A 20916-nucleotide genomic window follows, 5' to 3' on the forward strand; every position below is an offset into this window, starting at 1 on the left:
ATTTTTTGAAGTATGTGTTGTAACTACATACAGACCGTGTTTAAGTGATGTACTTTCGAGAATTAAAAATATTGGTTGGTTCCACATAGGAAGTGTTTGAAAGAATTTTTCAGCCATCATCGTATCAAATACTGGCAGATCATGAGATACTAAACATAAATGAAATTAATTTTGATTGTGAATTTTTCAAATTGGATTTCCCTGTCATTTTCTATCAACTGTTGAAGCTTAAAATTACTTGATGTGTTTGTTTGAATCCTGACCACCACCTGCTTTGTTTCTACGTGTGTTACGGCTGCCGTTCAGTGGTCAGGTGCGGGCAGAGTGAATGCCTTTGAAGGCAGCATATGGAATTATTGAAGGAATTATCAACAGAGTTTTTGAGGGGAACTTACTGTGCTTTGATTGTTTTCGGTAAAGTGACAGTCATAGCTTTATTTGCTTTTGTTTCTTGATGGCAGCATAATGGAAGTGTCAAAATTCCATGTTTTCACACATCTCTGGTGGCGTGGTGACATTTACCATACAGACTTCTATTATTTTTCTTTCCCTCTCTTTAATTTGCTTTTAAATTTTTGTTAAAGTTATGCATGGACAGATTTTAAAGTGTCAAATAGTTTTACATACTTTAATCAGGAAAAGCTGTAGTACCTTGCCTGCCTACTGTTTCCTGTGATTACTTTTAGCATGTTTTTGAAGTTAATCCCCATGTTTCTAAATGATATGCGTACAGTGCCATGTTTTGATTTTTCTTACTTTAGTTCATTTTTTTCTTTCTTTGTGTTATCGTGTTAAGATGGGCATCTAGTAATTTTCTACTTTTCCCCCCAGTATTTACATGTTTTGTCTGTAAATTTCACGCTTAATTATTGTTTTAGCTGTGTCATACAAGTTTTAATATTTAGTATTTTCATTATCTTTGTTTTGAACCTTTATTTCCATATGATTCTTTTGTTTGTTTCATTGGTGATGTCCAGTTGGCTTTTTAATTTCCAATTTTTTATCTTTTTATTGATTTCTAGCATATGGTAGTAGGATAACATGACTTATTCTTTATGAGATGGCTTTGAATGTGGTCAGCTTTTGTTACTACTTGTGTTCTTGAAAAGAACTCTTCTGCACTTGTCAGGCACAGCGGTATATTTTGTAAGTTTGCCTATTAGGACGAGATGGTTAATCGTGTTGAGTTCTTTTCTATCTTTGTGGATTATTATTCCTGTGCTACCAATTACCGTGAAAAGTGTGTTAAAAATTTCTCACTATGATCGCTAATGTGTCTCTTTTTGCAGAGCTGTTGGTTTTTGTTATATCTTTTTTGAAGCTTATTGTTGTTTTTTTTTTTTTTAAAGATTTTTTTTTTTTTTTTTAATTTTTTCCTTTTTCTCCCCAAAGCCCCCCAGTACATAGTTGTATATTCTTTGTTGTGGGTCCTTCTAGTTGTGGCATGTGGGACGCTGCCTCAGCGTGGTTTGATGAGCAGTGTCATCTCCGCGCCCAGGATTCCAACCAACGAAACACTGGGCCGCCTGCAGCGGAGCGCGCGAACTTAACCGCTCGGCCACGGGGCCAGCCCCTGAAGCTTATTATTTATTGTGTATAAATGTAAATTGATTTCTCTTCCTTTTGGATTGAGCTTTTTATTGTTATGAAGTTATTGTCTTTGTCTCTAGGACTTTAAGGCAAAAAGGTTTTTTAAAAAAATATTAATGTAGTTACCTTAAATTTGGCTACTGGCCTGATGTCTTTTGAAATCTTTTTACTTTCAAGCTTTTGATATCCTTAGATGTGTATCTTTTAAACAGCATATGGTTGGATTTTAAAAAATCAAGTCTGAGTCACTGCTGTTTAACTGGAGCATTTAGTTTATTTACATATAATTATTCCTATATTTGGATTTATATTTATGAGATCTTATTTCTTTTTGTTTGTTTCTTATCTATATCTTTGTCTCTTTACCTTGCCTTCATTTGGAGTATTTTTTTCTTGTTTCACTTTTCCACCCTTATTAGTTTGAAAACTGTATAGTCTTGTTATTTTTATTTTAATCAACTTTGTTGAGGTGTAATTTATGTACAATAAACTGCATTCATTTAAAGTGTAAGTTTGAATATTGACATATATGAAAAAATTCTAGTTACTTTTGATATTGTAACATACATGTTTACTAAATTCTGGAGTTAATTAGGATCCTGTCTTTCCTCTTTCTCTTAATTATGAAAGGAAACTTAGAATACTTTAACCATAGTCACCTCCCAAACCAACTCATATGCGTTTATGTTTTAACTCTAGCTTTTAAAAAACCCAGATGATGGTACTGCTTTGTGTTTTTACCTTCAGTGTTTCTCAGACCTTCTGTCTGAATTATTTTCCTTCTTCTTGAAGTATGTCTTTTGGTGTGTGACTGTCTCTCTCTCTCTTTTAGTCTGAAAGTGTCTTTATTTTGTAATCATTCTTGGAAGTTAGCCTCTTTTCTCTGTGCTTTTTTAAAATCAGCTTTATTGAAGTATAATTTACAAGCAGTAAATTACACATATTGCAGTTAAACGAGTTTTGAGAGTTTATGTGACTGTGTAACTACCAGCCCAGTCAAGGTAGGGAATTATTTCTGTCACCCCAGAAGGTCTCCCTGAGCCCCTTTTCCTCATGTCCTGCCCAAGTAACTACTGATGTGCTATCTTTCATTCTCGGTTGGTTTTGCCTGTTCTAGAACTTCTCATAACTGGAATCATAGCGTATGTACTCTTGTGTGTGAGGCTTCTTTTGCTCAGCATATGTTTTTGAGATTCACCCCTTTTATTGCATTGGTGCTTTCCTTGTTGCTGAGTAGTATTTTTTTTTTTTTAAAGATTTTATTTTTTTCCTTTTTCTCCCCAAAGCCCCCCGGTACATAGTTGTATATTCTTTGTTGTGGGTCCTTCTAGTTGTCGCATGTGGGACGCTGCCTCAGCGTGGTCTGATGAGCAGTGCCATGTCCGCGCCCAGGATTCGAACCAACAAAGCACTGGGCCACCTGTAGCGGAGCGCGCAAACTTAACCACTCGGCCACGGGGCCAGCCCCGCTGAGTAGTATTTTTTGTATGAATATACCACAGTTTCTTTATCCATTCTTATTGATGACTATTGGAATGTTTGGAATTTGGGGCTATTATGAATAAAATTGATACTAATATCTGTGTACAGAGCTTTTTGTGGAAATATGCCTTTGTTTCTCTTGGGTAAGTTCCTACGAGTGAAATTACTGGATAGTAATTGTTAGGTTTATTTTTTGCTTTATGGGAAATTGTTTCTGGTGACTTTTAAGATAATTTCTCTGGCTTCAATGCTGTGCAGTTTCCCAGTAGTGTTGACTAAGTGTGGATATTCTTTTTTAAATCTTGTTTGGGATCCATTGTGTTTTGGAATCTGTGAGTTGTTTGCTCATAGGATTTGGGAAGACTCTCCGTTTCCTTCTTCAGATGCTGCCTCTTTCCCCTTCCTGCTCTCTTGTCTGTTGGCATTTCTAATTGAATGTAGACTTTTTTACTTTCTTGCATATCTTTTACCGCTTTTTCATGTTTTCCTTCTCTTTGTTTCTCTAAGCTGCAATCAGATAATTTCATCAGAACTGTCTGCCAGTTCCCTAATTCTATTTTTGGCTGTAGCTAGTCTGTCATTAGAAACATCAGTTAGGCATTTAGATTATTATTATCTTTTTGGTTTTTAGAAGATTTAAAAAATCTGTTTCATCAGTCTTTAACTTCTTGTTTCTTGTCTTTTATTTCTTTGAACATATTAAATGTAGTTATTTCTTAGTCTTATTATTTTAGTGTCTGAAGTTCTTGCACGTCTTTTTCTATATCTGTTGTTTCTTTTAATTCTTTCTCTCCTACTTTTTAGATTGTGTATTTAGTTGTTTTTTTTTTTACTGTTAGCTGCTCATTTTCTGTATACTTTTGTTGTGGAAACGATGTGGAAACTCCAGAAGTTTTTGTTGTTGTTACTTTTGATGAGCACTGTTAAAGATTAAACTCCTCCTTGAGGGTTTTTGGACCACCCAGACAATGTGAATTCAGGCTGCATATCCGTGTGATGGCAAGCTGTGGTACCAATTTGTGAGTAGTGGTATTTTTCATCCTCTTAGTGCTAAGGTTTGGGACAGTTGGCTTTCCTTGCTGTTATTTGTTGTATGTGTGTGGGGGTAATTTCTGGGTCCTCTATGTTGAAGGTTTAGTTCTCTGGGGCTCCATCTTTATGGGAGGAGGATCTTCCATTAGACTTCCCACCTTATGCAGGTTCTTGGCTTGTCTGTTCTTTATATTCTTTGAGATTGGAAAACCTAAGGCCCAGGTCACCTGGTTTAGCAGATGTTTTCCAAGTGAAAGCCAACTTCAGTCTTACCACTTTGGGGTCCCATCTTCATTTACTATTTGTCTTTATCCTTGCTTTCTTATCCACTTGTTGTCATACTTAAAATATTTTAATATTTTATCCAACAACTGTAAATGTTTCTGTGGGGTGGATACCTAGCTCACCATGTTTCCTACAACAGATTTTTTTTAATGCAAAGTTACTTCCCTTCAACCCTTTTGATGCAGAGCCACCTACCCATTACCTCCCTTGTGCCTCCACTGTCTCCTAGGGTTAGACATAGCACAGGAGTAGAGAGTGGGTCATCTTTACTCCCTGGGTTTTATATAGTAGGTGGTTAACGAGTTAATTATAAATATATAATGTGTATAAAGAAGTTAAACGAAATTAAAAGATGAATTGCAAATCCAGAAAAATATTTGCAAAAATGAGTTAGCTAGAGGACTAGTATATATGTGTGTGTGTGTATTTTTCTGTGAGAATTTATACGTCAAAACAAGAAAAATCCTGCTTTCCAGGATTACCTATGAAGAATTAAACAAGTTAACAGATGTATGGAAAACTGTTTGCTTTTCTAGTAGACAAAGAAATGAAAATTAACGTAACAGTAAGACAATATGTCTTATCTACCACTTTAGAAAAAATTTTTAAAACTAGTACCTAATGTTGGCAAGGAGGAGAGCACCTGAAGTAGATACTCTCATATACATTACTGGAAATATACATTTATATAAACATTTTTGGAGAGTACTTGGACGATTCCTATTAAAGATTAAAATTGATTATAGTATCTGACCCTGTAATTCCATTTCAGTGCTTAGGAAATCATCCTAAACAAAAAAAATTCTGCAAAAAGATGTTCATCACAGAGTTCTTTGTAATAGCAAAATTTTGAAAATAGCTTAAATATACACCTAATTTGTTTAAATCCTTCCCTGTTCTATAAAGGATTTAATGCCCAACAATAGAATAAAGATTAAATCAATTGTGTTGTATTTCCTTGAAAGAGTCTTTTACTGTTTATTTCTTTCTTTCTTTTTGTGAGGAAGATTCACCCTGAGCTAACATCTGTTGCCACTCTTACTCCTTTTTCCTGAGGAATATTGTCCCTGAGCTGACATCTGTGCCCATATTCCTCTATTTTGTATGTGAGTCACCTCCACAGCATGGCCGCCGATGTGTGTAGGTCCACGCATGGGAATTGAACCCAGGCTGCTGAAGTGGAGCCCACTGAACTTAACCAGTAGGCCATGGGGCCAGCCCCTGATAGAGTCTTATGTAGACAAAAAACTATTTCTAAAAGTACAAAAATATAAAGGCTACTTGACCTGTCAGAAGCATCCTTTTTTTTGCTTGGCTTTCAGGATACTTCTTCTTCCTGGTTTTCATCTTTCCAGACTGACTTTTCCTTCTCCATTTCCTTTTCTGTTTTGTCTTCATCTCCTCAACGTCTTAAGATTGTAGTACCCCAAGGTTCAGTCTTTTGTCCTCTTCTCTTCTGTTTATTTCTTTCCGTTGATGATTTCAAGTCTCATGGTTTGGAATGATGTCAGTATGCTAATGACTCCCAAATTTATGTCTTCTGCATAGACTTCTCCTCTGATTTCTAGACTCATATATCCAGCTGCCTATTTTACATCTGTTGACCTAAATAAATAAAAGTCAGTTGTTTTACCAGAAAATGAGTTTATCTGGGAATAGCAGAAGAATTGCAGTTTGGGACAAGTAAGCTATATCAAAAGCCATAGACAAGTCCAACAAACAAAGGAGAGGAATGTTATTTTATAGAAAAAAAGGAGGAAGTTGGGAGGGGTTTATCATTGCGTCTAGCTGTAGTGTGTGAGGGCTCCCTCTTGTGGCCTCCCCACCTCATTTATTTCTTTAATTTTTTAATTTAATTTTAGCTTTTTGAGGAAGATTAGCCCTGAGCTAACTGCTGCCAATCCTCCTCTTTTCGCTGAGGAAGACTGGCCCTGAGCTAACATCCATGCCCATCTTCCTCTACTTTATATGTGGGACGCTTACCACAGCATGGCTTGCCAAGTGGTGCCGTGTCCGCACCCTGGATCCAAACTGGCGAACCCCAGGCCGCCAAAGTGGAACGTGCGAACTTAACTGCAGCACCACCAGGCCGGCCCCCCAACCTCATTATAAATGAGGTTTCTTCTATTCTGTTTCACACATCCTTGTCCACATGTGACTAGCTCACACTTGACGTTCTAGAGTGATGTTTTCCCTTGAGTTCAGGTAAACACTTTGGCACCGTCTGTGACCTCTCTCTGTACCGTCTACCCTATAGCTGGTCTATCAGGATAGCATGTTGATTCTGCCTCACAGTACATTTAGAATCCAGCTGCTTCTTACCAACTTCCCTAGATTACTGCAGAAGACTCTCAATTAGTCTCCCCACTTCTACTGTCCCCTCCTCAGCCTATTCCCAGAAGAGTGCTAAAGTAGCAGTTCTCACCAGGGCCGAGATTGCCTCCAGGGGACATTTGACAAATGTCAGGAGACATTTTTGGTCAAGACAGATGTGAGGGGGTGGGGCCAGGTACCTAGGGTGAGAGAGGCCAGGGATGCTGCTCAACATCCACCAGTGCACAAGCCAGTGCTGCCCTCCTGCTCCCGCCCCCACCGCTGGAAATACAGAACCAGAACCAAGCAAAAAAGAATGATCTAGCCTAGAGTGTCTGCTGTGGCAGTTAAGAAGCCTTGCGCTGTAGGTTTTTGTTTTCTTTATTCCTAATTATGTCATGTCATGGTACTACTCAAAACCCTCCATCGACTCCCAGTCTCACTGAAAACCAAAATTCTTAAATTGCCTGCAAGGCCCCACAGTATCTGGCCCTCTTTTTTTTTTTTTTATTAATGTTATGATAGATTACAACCTTGTGAGATTTCAGTTGTACATTATTGTTAGTCATGTTGTGGGTACACCTCTTCCCCCTTTGTGCCCTCCCCCCACCCCCCCTTTTCCCTGGTAACCACCGATCAGATCTCCTTGTCAATATGTTAACTTCCACCTATGAGTGGAGTCATATAGAGTTCGTCTTTCTCTGACTGGCTTATTTCGCTTAACATAATACCCTCGAGGTCTATCCACGTTGCTGCGCATGGGCCAATTTTGTCTTTTTTTATGGCTGAGTAGTATTCCATTGTGTATATATACCATATCTTCTTTATCCAATCATCAGTTTCTGGGCATGTAGATTGGTTCCACATCTTGGCTATTGTAAATAATGCTGCGATGAACATAGGGGTGCAAGGGACTCTTGGGATTTCTGATTTCAGGTTCTTAGGATAGATACCCAGTAATGGGATGGCTGGGTCATAGGGTATTTCTATTTTTAACTTTTTGAGAAATCTCCATACTGTTTTCCATAGTGGCTGTACCAGTTTGCATTCCCAGCAACAGTGTATGAGGGTTCCTTTTTCTCCACAACCTCTCCAACATTTGTCGCTCTTGGTTTTGGATGTTTCTGCCAATCTAACGGGTGTAAGGTGATATCTTAGTGTAGTTTTGATTTGCATTTCCCTGATGATTAGTGATGATGAACATCTTTTCATGTGTCTATTGGCCATATTTATATCTTCTTTTGAGAAATGTCTGTTCATGTCCTCTGCCCATTTTTTGATCGGGTTGTTTGTTTTTTTTTGTTAAGCCGTGTGAGTTCTTTGTATATTATGGAGATTAACCCTTTGTCGGATAAGTGGCTTGTAAATATTTTTTCCCAATTAGTGAGCTGTTTTTTTGTTTCAATCCTGTTTTCCCTTGCCTTAAAGAAGCTCTTTAGTCTGATGAAGTCCCATTTGTTTATTCTTTCTATTGTTTCCCTCAACTGAGGAGTTATGGTGTCCGAAAAGATTCTTTTGAAACTGATGTCAAAGAGTGTACTGCCTATATTCTCTTCTAGAAGACTTATTGTTTCAGGCCTAATCTTTAGGTCTTTGATCCATTTTGAGTTTATTTTGGTGTGTGGTGAAAAAGAACGGTCAATTTTCAATCTTTTGCATGTGGCTGTCCAGTTTTCCCAGCACCAGTTGTTGAAGAGACTTTCTTTTCTCCATTGTAGGCCCTCTGCTCCTTTGTCGAAGATTAGCTGTCCATAGATGTGTGGTTTTATCTCTGGGCTTTCAATTCTGTTCCATTGATCTGTGGACCTGTTTTTGTACCAGTACCATGCTGTTTTGATCACTGTAGCTTTGTAGTATGATTTGAAATTGGGGATTGTGATTCTGCCGGCTTTGTTTTTCTTGCTCAGGATTGCTTTAGCAATTCGGGGTCTTTTGTTGCCCCAAATGAATTGTAGGATTCTTTGTTCAATTTCTGTGAAGAATGTTCTTGGGATTCTGATTGGGATAGCATTGAATCTGTAGATTGCTTTAGGTAGTATGGACATTTTAACTATGTTTATTCTTCCAATCCATGTGCATGGAATGTCTTTCCATCTCTTTATGTCATCGTCAATTTCTTTCAAGAAGTCTTGTAGTTTTCATTGTATAGTTCCTTCACTTCCTTGGTTAAGTTTATCCCAAGGTATTTTATTCTTTTTGTTGCGATTGTGAATGGGATTGAGTTCTTGAGTTCTTTTTCTGTTAGTTCATTGTTAGTGTATAGAAATGCTACTGATTTATGTGCGTTGATTTTATACCCTGCTACTTTGCTGTAGTTGTTGATTATTTCTAATAGTTTTTCTATGGATTCTTTGGGGTTTTCTATATATAAGATCATGTCGTCTGCAAGCAGCGAGAGTTTTACTTCTTCATTACTTATTTGGATTACTTTTATTTCTTTTTCCTGCCTAATTGCTCTGGCCAACACCTCCAGTACTATGTTGAATAGGAGTGGTGAAAGTGGGCACCCTTGTGTTGTTCCTGTCCTCAAAGGGATGGCTTTCAGTTTTTGTCCATTGAGTATGATGTTGGCTGTGGGTTTGTCATATCTGGCCTTTATTATGTTGAGGTACTTTCCTTCTATACCCATTTTATTGAGGGTTTTTATCGTAAATGGGTGTTGGATCTTGTCGAATGCTTTCTCTGCTTCTATTGAGATGATCATGTGGTTTTTGTTTTTCATTTTGTTGATGTAGTGTATCACGTTGATTGACTTGTGGATGTTGAACCATCCCTGTGTCCCTGGTATAAATCCCACTTGATCATGGTGTATAATCTTTTTGATGTATTGCTGCATTCGGTTTGCCAGAATTTTGTTGAGGATTTTTGCATCTATGTTCATCAGTGATATCGGCCTGTAGTTCTCCTTCTTTGTGTTGTCCTTGTCAGGTTTGGGGATCAGAGTGATGTTGGCTTCATAGAATGTGTTAGGGAGTACTCCATCTTCCTCAATTTTCTGGAATAGTTTGAGAATAATAGGTATTAAGTCTTCTTTGAATGTTTGGTAGAATTCTCCAGAGAAGCCGTCTGGTCCTGGACTCTTCTTTTTGGGGAGGTTTTTGATTACTGTTTCTATTTCCTTACTTGTGATTGGCCTATTGAGATTCTCCATTTCTTCCTGATTCAGTTTGGGGAGATTGTAGGAGTCTAGGAAGTTGTCCATTTCTTCCAGGTTGTTCAATTTGTTGGCATATAGTTTTTCATAGTATTCTCTTATGATCTCTTGTATTTCATTGGTATCTGTTGTGATTTCTCCTCTCTCATTCCTAATTTTATTTATTTGAGATTTCGCTCTTCTTTTCTTGGTGAGTCTGGCTAAAGGTTTGTCGATTTTGTTAATTTTTTCGAAGAACCAACTCTTTGTTTCATTGATCCTTTCTACTGTCTTTTTTGTTTCAATATCGTTTATTTCTGCTCTTATTTTTATTATTTCCCTCCTTCTACTGACTCTGGGCTTTGTTTGTTCTTCTTTTTCTAGTTCTGTTAGGTGTCATTTGAGGTTGCTTATGTGAGCTTTTTCTTGTTTAGTGAGGTGAGCCTGTATTGCGATGAACTTCCCTCTTAGGACTGCTTTTGCTGCATCCCAAATGATTTGGTATGTCGTGTTCTCATTTTCATTTGTCTCCAGATAATATTTGATTTCTTCTTTAATTTCTTCAATAATCCATTGTTTGTTCAGAAGCGTGTTGTTTAGTCTCCACATTTTTGCACCTTTCTCTGCTTTTTTCTTGTAGTTGATTTCTAGTTTCATAGCATTATGATCAGAAAAGATGCTTGATATTATTTCAACTCTCTTGTATTTATTGATGTTTGCTTTGTTTCCCAAAATATGGTCAATCCTTGAGAATGTTCCATGTGCACTTGAGAAGAATGTGTAACCTGCTGTTTTTGGATGAAGTGTTCTATATATATCTATTAAGTCCATCTGGTCTAATTTTTCATTTAATTCTGTTATTTCCTTGTTGATTTTCTGTCTGGATGTTCTGTCCATTGGTGTTAATGGTGTGTTGAGGTCCCCTACTATTATTGTATTGTTGTTGATGTCTTCTTTTAGTTCTGTTAAGAGTTGCTTTACAAATTTTGATGCTCCTGTGTTGGGTGCGTATATATTTATAAGTGTTATGTCTTCTTGGTGGAGAGTCCCTTTTATCATTATGTATTGTCCCTCTTTGTCTTTCTTTATCTGTTTTGCTTTGAAGTCTACCTTGTCTGATATTAGTATAGCGACACCTGCTTTCTTTTGTTCATTATTAGCTTGGAGTATTGTTCTCCATCCCTTCACTCGGAGTCTGTGTTTGTCTTTGGGGCTGAGGTGTGTTTCCTGGAGGCAGCATATTGTTGGGTCTTGTTCTTTGATCCATCCTGCCACTCTGTGTCTTTTGATTGGGGAGTTCAATCCATTTACATTCAGAGTGATTATTGAGATGTGGGGGCCTACCACTACCATTTTATGTTTTGTTTTCCGGTTTTCTTCAATTTCCTTTGTTTCTCGTCCCATGGTTTAGTCTGTTCTGATGAAGAGCTGCTACTCTCCGTTGTTGTCCTTCTACTTATCTCCTCTGCTCTTGGTTTTGTAGCCCCTTTCCTTTTTTGGATTTTTCAGGAATGAGGGTTTTCCTGAGGATTTCCTGAAGAGGAGGTTTTGTGGCAATGAACTCCCTTAATTTTTGTTTATCTGGGAAAGTTTTTATTTCTCCAATGTATTTGAAGAATATTTTCGCTGGGTAGAGAATTCTCGGCTGTAGGTTTTTGTCCTTCAGATTTTTGAATGTATCATTCCACTCTCTTCTAGCCTGTAAAGTTTCTGCTGAGAAATCTGCTGATAGCCTGATGGGGGTTCCTTTGTAGGTTAGTTTCTTTTGCCTGGCTGTCCTTAGTATTTTCTCCTTGTCGTTAACTTTTGCTAGCTTCACTACTATATGCCGTGGGGTTGGTCTTCTTGCACTGATAAAGTTTGGAGATCTGTTGGCTTCTGTCACCTGAAGATCCATCTCTCTCACCAGATTTGGGAAGTTCTCAGCCATTATTTCTTTGAATAGGCTTTCTGCCCCTTTCTCCTTCTCTTCTCCCTCTGGTATACCTATAATCCTTACATTGCATCTCCTAATTGTGTCTGATAATTCTCGGAGAGTTTCTTCATTTCTTTTTAGTCTTACTTCTCTCTCCTCCTCTGCCTGCAGCATTTCTATATTTCCATCTTCCAAATTGTTAATTCTTTTCTCCATATTATCGGCCCTACTGTTCAGTGCATCTAGATTTTTCTTAATCTCTTCTATTGTGTTCTTCATTTCCAGTATTTCTGTTTGGTTCTTCTTTATCGTATCAAACTCTTTTGTGACATAGCTCCTGAACTCGTTGAGTTGTCTATCTGAATTCTCTCTTAACTCATTGAGTATTTTAATGATGGCTGTTTTGAAGTCATCGTCATTTAGGTTATATATTTCATTTTCTTTGGGATTGTTGTCTGTGTATTTGTTGTTTTCCTTCTGTTCTGGAGATTTAATGTATTTTTTCATATTGCTTGATGTTGTAGATTTGTGCATCCGCATAGAGACAGAGATTAGTTGCTCCTTCCACTTATTTCTGCTGGTGTGGTGGGGGAGCAGCTGTTTATACTGCACCAACCAGGAACCCTATCTGCAGTTGCTAACTGGGCGTGGGCCCCTCCTCGTAGTCACAGTGGTCCTTTGGATTCCCTTTTCTGCCATGGGGGCCATCACGGGGGGGCTTCAGGCTGCTGGTGCCTACTGTTGCAGCCCACCTAGACGTGCTCCCTCCTTGGGGTCTGCAACAGTGTTATGGGCTTTTCCAGCGGCCAGGGGTAGGATCACTTATATTTGCTGCTCCGTCACTGTTGGCACCCACAAAATCTCACTTGTCCACTGTGGGTCGCAGCAGAGCTATTGGCGTCTTCTACAGTCTGTGGTTAGCTCACCTAGCTATGCTACTTTTGTCCCGGGGTCTTCCAGCCTTGTGGCTGCCGGATGGGTGCTCCTCTTCCCTTCGGTCATTTTAGCTGCTGGCAGTCATTTGACGTATGTACTAGGGATTAGCAGACTCTGGTCTCCTGCTGTCCTGCAACCGTCTGGCTACACGGCTTTGGGCAAGTCACCTAGAAAGCACAGAACTCGCTAAAGAAGTTCTTACATCACCAGATTTTTAAAAAAAAATTTAAATGATATCATCAACTATTTATGATCATAAAGATAACAAATATTGCTGTGCTGTGCAGAGGCTTTCGCTGAGGCTGCTGTGAGCCTGTAGGGTTTCCCCCTAGGCTACGGAGCCCGGTCGCTGGAACTCCACCCAGCCCCAGTCCTGTTCCCCAGGAACTCGGGGAGCCCTTTGCCCTGACTGGGGGATAGCCGGAGATCCTGATTTCAGTGGTAGCTGGTCAGCTGCTGCCCTGCCTGATATTCTCTCCGGGACCCTCCTGGTGTTGTGGATGCTGGGCGTGGCCCCTCCGCTAATGGCAGACAGAGAGTTTTGTCAGCTGCCCGGGTGGAACTCTGGAGCTTTCCCCCCAGGCCGCGGAGCCGGCCTCTGGAGCTCCACCCAGCCCCAGTCCTCTCTGAGATCTCCGGCAATCCCTTGCCCCACGGGGTGGGCAATGGCAGCTGGGGGTCGCCGCGTCCTCTGGGATTCTCTCCGGGACTTTCCCAGAGTTGTGAGTGCTGGACGTGGCCCCTCCACTAATGGCAGACAGAGAGTTTTGTCTGCTGCCTGGGCGGAACTCTGGAGCTTTCCCCCCAGGCCGCGGAGCCGGCCTCTGGAGCTCCACCCAGCCCCAGTCCTCTCCGAGATCTCCGGCAATCCCTTGCCCCATGGGGCGGGCAACGGCAGCTGGGGGTCGTCTGGCCCTCTTTTACCACTTGATGTTTGTCTTGCTCATTCCATCCCAGCCATCCTAGCCTTGCTGTTCTCTGATCACTCTGTGTCTCCCACTCTGGGCCTGTGCGCTGGCCATCTTCTCTGTCTTTGCTCCTATCTCGTCTTCTCAGTGAGGCCTCCCTAATCAGTGACGTTTAAACTCGCAGCCTGCCTCTCCTCCCCCGGCACTTGCAATCCATAGTACCCTTCCCCCTCTTTTTGCTCTAACACTTTACCTTTCTAACATTAGGTAAAATACATTTATAACATGTTTTTCACTTGTTGTATTAACAGTCCTCTCCCTTCCTGTAGAAAAATGTGAGCTGCAAAAGGGAAGGGCTGTTGTTTTAACGGATGAGTCTTAGGTGACTGAAACAGTGCTTGGCACAAAACAGACGCTCATAAATATTTGTTGAGTAAATGAGTAACAATTTAGTTGTGTTTCCTTTAATAGGATATTGGATGATTTTAATGTTTTTCTATTTTTATAAAATTACCCATATTTCTGTTGTATATAAGCATTATTTTTATAATAGAAAAAGTAAAATAAATGTAATGAATATTGTTGTGGTTAAATATTTTCTGTTTTATCAGTGAAATTAAAACGTACTTGGTTTTATTGGTCTTTAAAATTTTCAAATGTTAGGTTTCTGAGGCAGCATATAAAATGAATATGATCTTAGTTTTGTTATTGCGTTTTAATATTTACAGATAAAAGATTAAATTTTTTTTTCTTTTCAAAGGACTATGATTTAATCTCCAAAGAACCAAAGCCTTTTGTATTTGAGGGAAAAGTACGAGGTCCTATTGTTGTTCCTACTGCGGGAGAGGAAGCTTCTGGAAATTCAGGCAATTTAAGAAAAGGAGTTGTAATGAAGGCGAATGTGTCCTCTAAAGGAGAGGAAGGTGATAAGAAACCTACCTTTATGGATCTGGGGAAAGAAGATGTTAAAGATAATGACAGAACATTACAACAGCAGCTAGGTGATCAAAATAGAACTACTTCATCAGTCCATGGCTTTAACAATGACATTGTGAAGGCCTTGGACCGAATTACATTGCAGAATATTCCCTCTCAAACAGCCCCAGGTTTCACTGCAGGAATGAAGAAGGACTACAGCCTCCCTCTTACTGTCCTTACGTGCACGAAAGCGTGTCCACACATGGCTGCTTGTGGGAATGTTCTGTTTGAGGGCAGAGCAGTTCAGCTGGGGAAGCTTTGCTGTACTGGAGTCGAAACTGAGGATGATGAAGACAGTGAGTCTGCTTCGTCGGTGGAGCAAGCATCAGTTGAAATCTCTGATGGACCAACTCTCCACGACTCAGATCTCTACATCGAGATTGTGAAAAATACAAAGTCTGTCCCAGAATATTCTGAAGTGGCTTATCCTGATTATTTTGGTCACGTTCCGCCTCCATTCAAAGAGCCTATTTTAGAAAGGCCTTATGGTGTACAAAGGTGAGTTGCAGATTTCTTCTTCCTTCTAAATAAGACCATTGTTAAAATATGAAGCATTCTTAAAAGAAAAAAACTACTTTGAGTATTTAAGAAGAAAATTACTCTAAATTAAAGTTATTGTAATTTTTTATCCTGCTTTGGAAATTTTGCATTGTTTTGCAGTTGTCCTTATGGACAATTTGTGGACAAATCCTTATGGACTTTGTTTATTTTCTTAGCTCATTACTTATTCAAATGAAGCCAGCATAATAAACCTGACCATTGGACAATTTAGAAATTTTTCATTTAGATCGAATCTGAAAATATGAAAATAGATTATTCAATAATCTTTGAATAAATATTACATTAGTAATATATATTAATTTAGTAATTTGATTATTATTTGTACTTGATTTAGGTACACGATTTAAAAATAGCAGTATGGACAGTTTTATTTTGTTGTAAAATTTGAAATTGGAAATATGGGATTCATAAAAGCAGTAACCTTTAAGTTATTGAATCTTGCCAATTAATTTTAGAAGTTACAAATAGTATTAACTGTTGCCAACTAATGAATATTTGGCATAGGAATACATTTTTGGTGCAACTTGACTATTTTCAGTGATTATGGTTAAGGTTTTGTGATGAAAGCTTACCAGTACCTCAGAATGTTATATGGTCTTGTTATGAATATAGTGTGTAGTGATAAAGGAAGCCATTGCTGAGGATATTTGATTCACCTTAGGCTATAAGCTCCTTTAGGCAACAACTATATCTTTATTTTTTTAACTTCAGCATGTAGTATAATTAATCATTTTTACTTGGCAACTTAGTGTGTGTTTAATGGTACCAGTTGACTTCTTGATCCACAGGTATGGCATCACATCTAACGTAGCATCAGAACAGGGAACTTACTCTGCTGGGAAAGGTGTATGGGAGTGGGTCTGTGCCTTGGCATTCACTGGTTGTATCGCAGACTGCTCTGTCCAGAGGCAGCTGGCCTCATGGAGTGCTAGAATGGCCTTTAGAAGGCACAGGCGAAGCTCTAACTCAGGAAATACTCTCCAAGGATGGGTTGCCATCTTTCAGGATGCGGTATGTGCACTAAATTGGGAACTACCACATGGTTCTGTATCCCCAGTAGAAAGAACACATGGGTCTGGGAACCAGGAGGTGGGAACAGAAGTAGGCGTCCTTACTTTAGCTCGCAGTGCCCCGCTGGGGGACTTTTGCTTCTGTCCCTGCACCTCTGAGCTCTGCAGGGTTAGTAGTCCTGGTTCCCAGTGTGGGTGCAGTCTTTCCGCAGGGGACATAGCAAGGGTACAATTAAATTACAAGCTGTGGTTGCCAGAGAGTTACTTTAGCGTGGGGCCCACAGGCAGGAGTGGGCTCTACCATCTTGACCCAGATCAGCTGAAGCAGGTAGGATTGCAACAGGTTGAATACGTGTGGAACCCAGGTGATCCACTAATTTTCATCCCACCATCCTGGAATGAGAATGATATGACTGCCAAGGGCTCAGACCCCTCAGGAATGAGAGTTTGGATTAGTTCATTAGATCAGCTACCAAGACCTGCAGAGTGATTGCTGAGGGTGAGTAGGATTAGATAGATATTGGAGGATGGAGATGAGGAGTTGCAGTCCTGAGGATGATTGCAGTGATGGGGGCAAGGTTTGTCCTGCTCATGTGTTCTTCTGAGTTTTTCCTTAGGAGAGGCCCACAGGAACTTTGGGGGTGCCGCTCTCCCGATGTGGGTGGAGATCCGTGCAGCACAGGGAGTGGCCTGTGGCAGCCGTGGCAGTGAGCTGCTCATCTCTCCCTTCATGAGAGAACTTGCTCTGAGGCTTGTAGTTGCCAACGGCCTTCTGCCGCCATACTTTGGGGATCTATCGCAGCGTTGATGCTGAGGCTGTGCCCTCTCTGCGCTGCTGCCAGCCGTTGGCTGACTGTGGTGGGCTTACTAGAGCTGACCTGTTCCTGACCAGTGCAGGGTTCTGCTCATGGGCAGTGTGCTCTGGGCTCCCTGAGGGCACAGTTGGTGCGACTGCTGCGTATCTGCAGCGCAGTCTGCGGCTCCTCCTCCTCAGCTCTCTCCTCTCGCAGGCCTCAGGCCCGAAGGCCCTCCTCCCCCACTACTGCTCTCTCTCCCTCTGTCCTTCCTGTGCCTTTCCCCAGTTGATCCCTTGCATGTCTGATTGTCGTGGCATTTGCTTTTTGAAGGCCCTGAACTGACACGCCTGGAGTGATCAGAATCAGTCAGCAGCTTGGTGGTTTGCTTTTTAGCATCACCTCTTAGGCGTCTCCTCTCCGAAGTCAAAGATGTCCTCTTGACTCCAGAAGACGCTTCCTGGACTTAGTGTTCTTTAAACTCTGAGAGCAAATTTTCTTATTAAATTGCCTCAGTCTGAAAGTTTTTTCTCCTTACTAGCCTGTAATATCTGAGGTAAGATTAGAAGGAAGGAGGATTGTGGGATGGAGGTATGCCTATTGTCTGAGTCTCTGACTCTCAGCCTTCAATTTACCTACCGAGGCTCCTTCCCTCTCCTCATGGATTTTGTGTTATGAACGTCAGTTGAGACTCTTATTTAAGTTTTTTACCCATTTGTGTTAATAAAAGGCATACATATTCCTGCCGAGCAGAGCCTCTGATTGACATTTGATAACCTTTTCAGTTGATATCTTTATTGACATCAATAAGTAAAGAAACAGTGTTCTAATTAAATTTAGCCTTAGTGCAAATAAGTGTTTGATGGCCATGAATAACTGTAATACCTACTCTGTGCATCTTCACAATGTCTGTGCTGCAGGTGAGGTGCTGCCACCCTCAGCTCTGATGACTTCTGTCCTCTTTGAGCAGCTGTTTCTGAGGTTGGGCTTTGTCTGTGCCTGGCTGGGTCTTTCAGAGAATGTTATTCCACCTGTGGTCCCACGCCCTACTTGCTCTCCCACCTGCACTGGGCCTATCCTGATAGTGGAGGAGTTCATGCGGGCAGGGAATTGGTGTGGCTCTTCTCCAACCCTCTCATCTCTCTCAGTGTTTGTGATAAGTTCTTTCACCTCATCCTTGAAACACGGACCCTACAATTGCTCTGCAGATCTAATCTACAGAGTAGAGTCTGACCTCTTGAGTATACAGTAGTGCCCCCTTATCCATGGTTTCGCTTTCCACAGTTTCAGTTACCTGAGGTCAACCATGGTCCAAAAATTTTATTAAATGGGAAATTACAGAAATAAGCAGTTTATAAGTTTTAAATTGCACGCTGTTCAGAGTAGCCTGATGAAGTCTTGCACCATCCTGCTCTGTCCCGCCCAAGATGTGAATCATCCCTTTGTCTAGTGTGTGCATGCTATATACACTACCCTCCATTAGTTACTTAGTAGCTGTCTTGGTTATCAGATCGACTGTCACGATACTGCAGTACTTGTGTTCAAGTAACTCTTACTTCACTTAATAATGACCCCAAAGTGCAAGAGTAGTGATGCTGGCGATTTGGATGTGCCAAAGAGATGTTATTGTTGTTAATCTCTTACTGTGCCTAATTTATAAGTTAAACTCTATCATAGCTATGTATAAGAATAAAACATTGTATATATTGAGTTCTGTACTATCTGCCGTTTCAGGCATCCACTGGGAGTCTTGGAACATATCCCACACAGGTAAGGGGGACTACTGTATTGGACCCCCTGTAGGACTTTTTCCTGAAGTAGTTGGCTTTTTTATTGCCTCTGTACACAGTGTAATCTACCACTGAGTTTGTTATTCAAACCAAAGCTTTTAAGGTGTATATATATATGTATATATTTTGTGTGTGTGTGTGTATGTGTGTTTGTGTGAGGAAGATTGGCCCTGAGCTAACATCTGTGCCAATCCTCCTCCACTTTCTATGTGGGATGCTGCCACAGCATGGCTTAATGAGCGGTGTGTAGGTCCCTGCCTGGGATCCAAATCTGTGAACCCTGGGTTGCTAAAGCAGAGTACGCAAACCCAACTACTATGCCACTGGGCCGGCCTCAGATAAAAATATATATTTTTTAAGATTTTATTTTCCCTTTTTCTCCCCAAAGCCCCTGGTACATAGTTGTGTATTTTTAGTTGTGGGTCCTTCTGGTTGTGGCATGTGGGATGCTGCTCCAGCATGACCTGATGAGTGGACCATGTCTGTGCCCAGGATCTGAAACTGGTGAAACCCTGGGCCACCAAAACAGAGCATGTGAACTCAACCATTCGGCCATGGGGCCAGCCCTCAGATATATTTTTGATACTAACCAGCATGATGAAAGATCAGAAGGTCAATAAGAGTTGGTATGTGTGTTTAAAGGTAGGTGTGTTGGTATACAAGTTAAACTGCAAAGAAGATGGAACTCAGGGAAATGAAAGCGCAGAAAACCCAGTGATTTACAACCCGGTTACCTGTGTGTGCTCCTGGAAAATTTGCAATGAGAAAAATAGGGCTAGGCTCTAAAATACTTTTGAAGGTTGAGTGATCCGTGTCTGCCTGGAAGTTTCAAAGATTTCTTTCCCCGCTGATTTTCATGACCTCGATAAAAATGTTCTTTTGCCTTCTGATTTGTTGCAGCAGAAGTAAGTTATAAATTGTGAAGTTTAAAATCTTTGTCTGCTAGTCTCTCTTGCTGTATTATTTTATATTTTGTGTGATGGTGACTGTTGCAAAGAACCCCTTTTATCATATTTGTCATAATTTCCATTTTAATATCACATTTGTCAAAATTTCTGTGGCTATCAGATACTTGATATGAGGTAGGAATATAACCGTATTTCAATGAAACAATGTGATTCTGTTATTTAGATGTATAGGACTTTCCCCAGTAATGTTAATTGCTTTAGATATAACTACTGAAAAAAATGTACTTAAAATGTTTACAAATTATATATTAGATAACAGTACTTTGCTATTTGAAGGTTGTTACTCTTTCCTCCTTATTTTATATACAGTCGTACACCACATGACGACATTGTGGTCGACGACGGACTGCACGTACCACGGTGGTCCCATAAGATTAGTACCACATAGCCTAGGTGGTGTAGGCTATATCATCTAGGTTTGTGTAAGCACACTCTGATGTTCGCACAACCACTAAGTCGTCTAATGATGCGTATTTCAGAACGTATCCCTGTCATCAAGTGACACAACTGTGCCCCGTTGGCAGATATTTGTCAGATATTTATGTGGAAGTTGTGGTGAGCAGTGCACTCCCGGTGAGCAGAGGTGCATGCTCCAAAGCTCCCTTTTTCCCTTTTTACCCATCATTTATGAATAATGGGTAGAAAACTCTTCAGCATTATTTCTTCCTTCAAGAGACATTAATCTGAGACTGGAAACAAACGCATGTAGCAGCCCCGCCTGGGCGTTTGGCTTTGACTTGGGAGTGACGAGGCAGTAGTGTGGTGAGGTGTCCTGGCAGGACAGGACGCTCTGAAAAGCAGGTCAAAGCTCTTGGATTCTACCCTGGGCTTTCCCCCTGACCTGAGTCTGTGTATTTGAGCAAATACTTTATTTCTCTAGATACCAATTTTTTCAGCTAAAAGAGTTTTTCAAACTGTGGATTGATGCCCATTAGTAACCGGTATTAAAAGGGAAAATTACAGTGTGTCACATGTAGTACAGCAAAATATTATTTTATAAACCTGTGTTTCAGTTGCATGTGTGCACGTGTGGGGCTATGATTTTTAAAATGTATTTCTCGTAGGTCATGATCAAAGCAGTTTGATAGTCATTCACCTAGATCAGAGGTAGCAAACTGTGCCCACGTGTCAAATCCAGCTCACGCCTTCTTATGTTCAGTCCACAAGCTCAGAATGGTTTTTACATGTTTAAATGGTTCAAAAAAAATCCAAAGAAAACCA

The 20916-nt window shown here is 40.3% G+C and overlaps 1 protein-coding gene across 13 annotated transcripts in view; it reads left to right on the forward strand.

Annotated features, from left to right (window-relative positions):
• The window catches only part of AGTPBP1 (ATP/GTP binding carboxypeptidase 1), a 175626-nt gene that overhangs the window by 88055 nt on the left and 66655 nt on the right, over nucleotides 1-20916 (forward strand). For 7 of the 13 annotated variants that reach the window (XM_070590590.1, XM_070590589.1, XM_070590592.1 and 4 more), the window contains 2 exons: nucleotides 14355-15070; nucleotides 18672-18707. In XM_070590590.1, the coding sequence (XP_070446691.1) occupies nucleotides 14355-15070; nucleotides 18672-18707 (752 nt within the window). The remainder of the gene's footprint in view (nucleotides 1-14354; nucleotides 15071-18671; nucleotides 18708-20916) is intronic. The other 6 variants (XM_070590601.1, XM_070590591.1, XM_070590593.1 and 3 more) reach the window with 1 other exon arrangement.

Source organism: Equus przewalskii, chromosome 22 (genome assembly GCF_037783145.1).
Source record: "Equus przewalskii isolate Varuska chromosome 22, EquPr2, whole genome shotgun sequence".
Taxonomy (NCBI): Eukaryota; Metazoa; Chordata; class Mammalia; order Perissodactyla; family Equidae; genus Equus; species Equus przewalskii.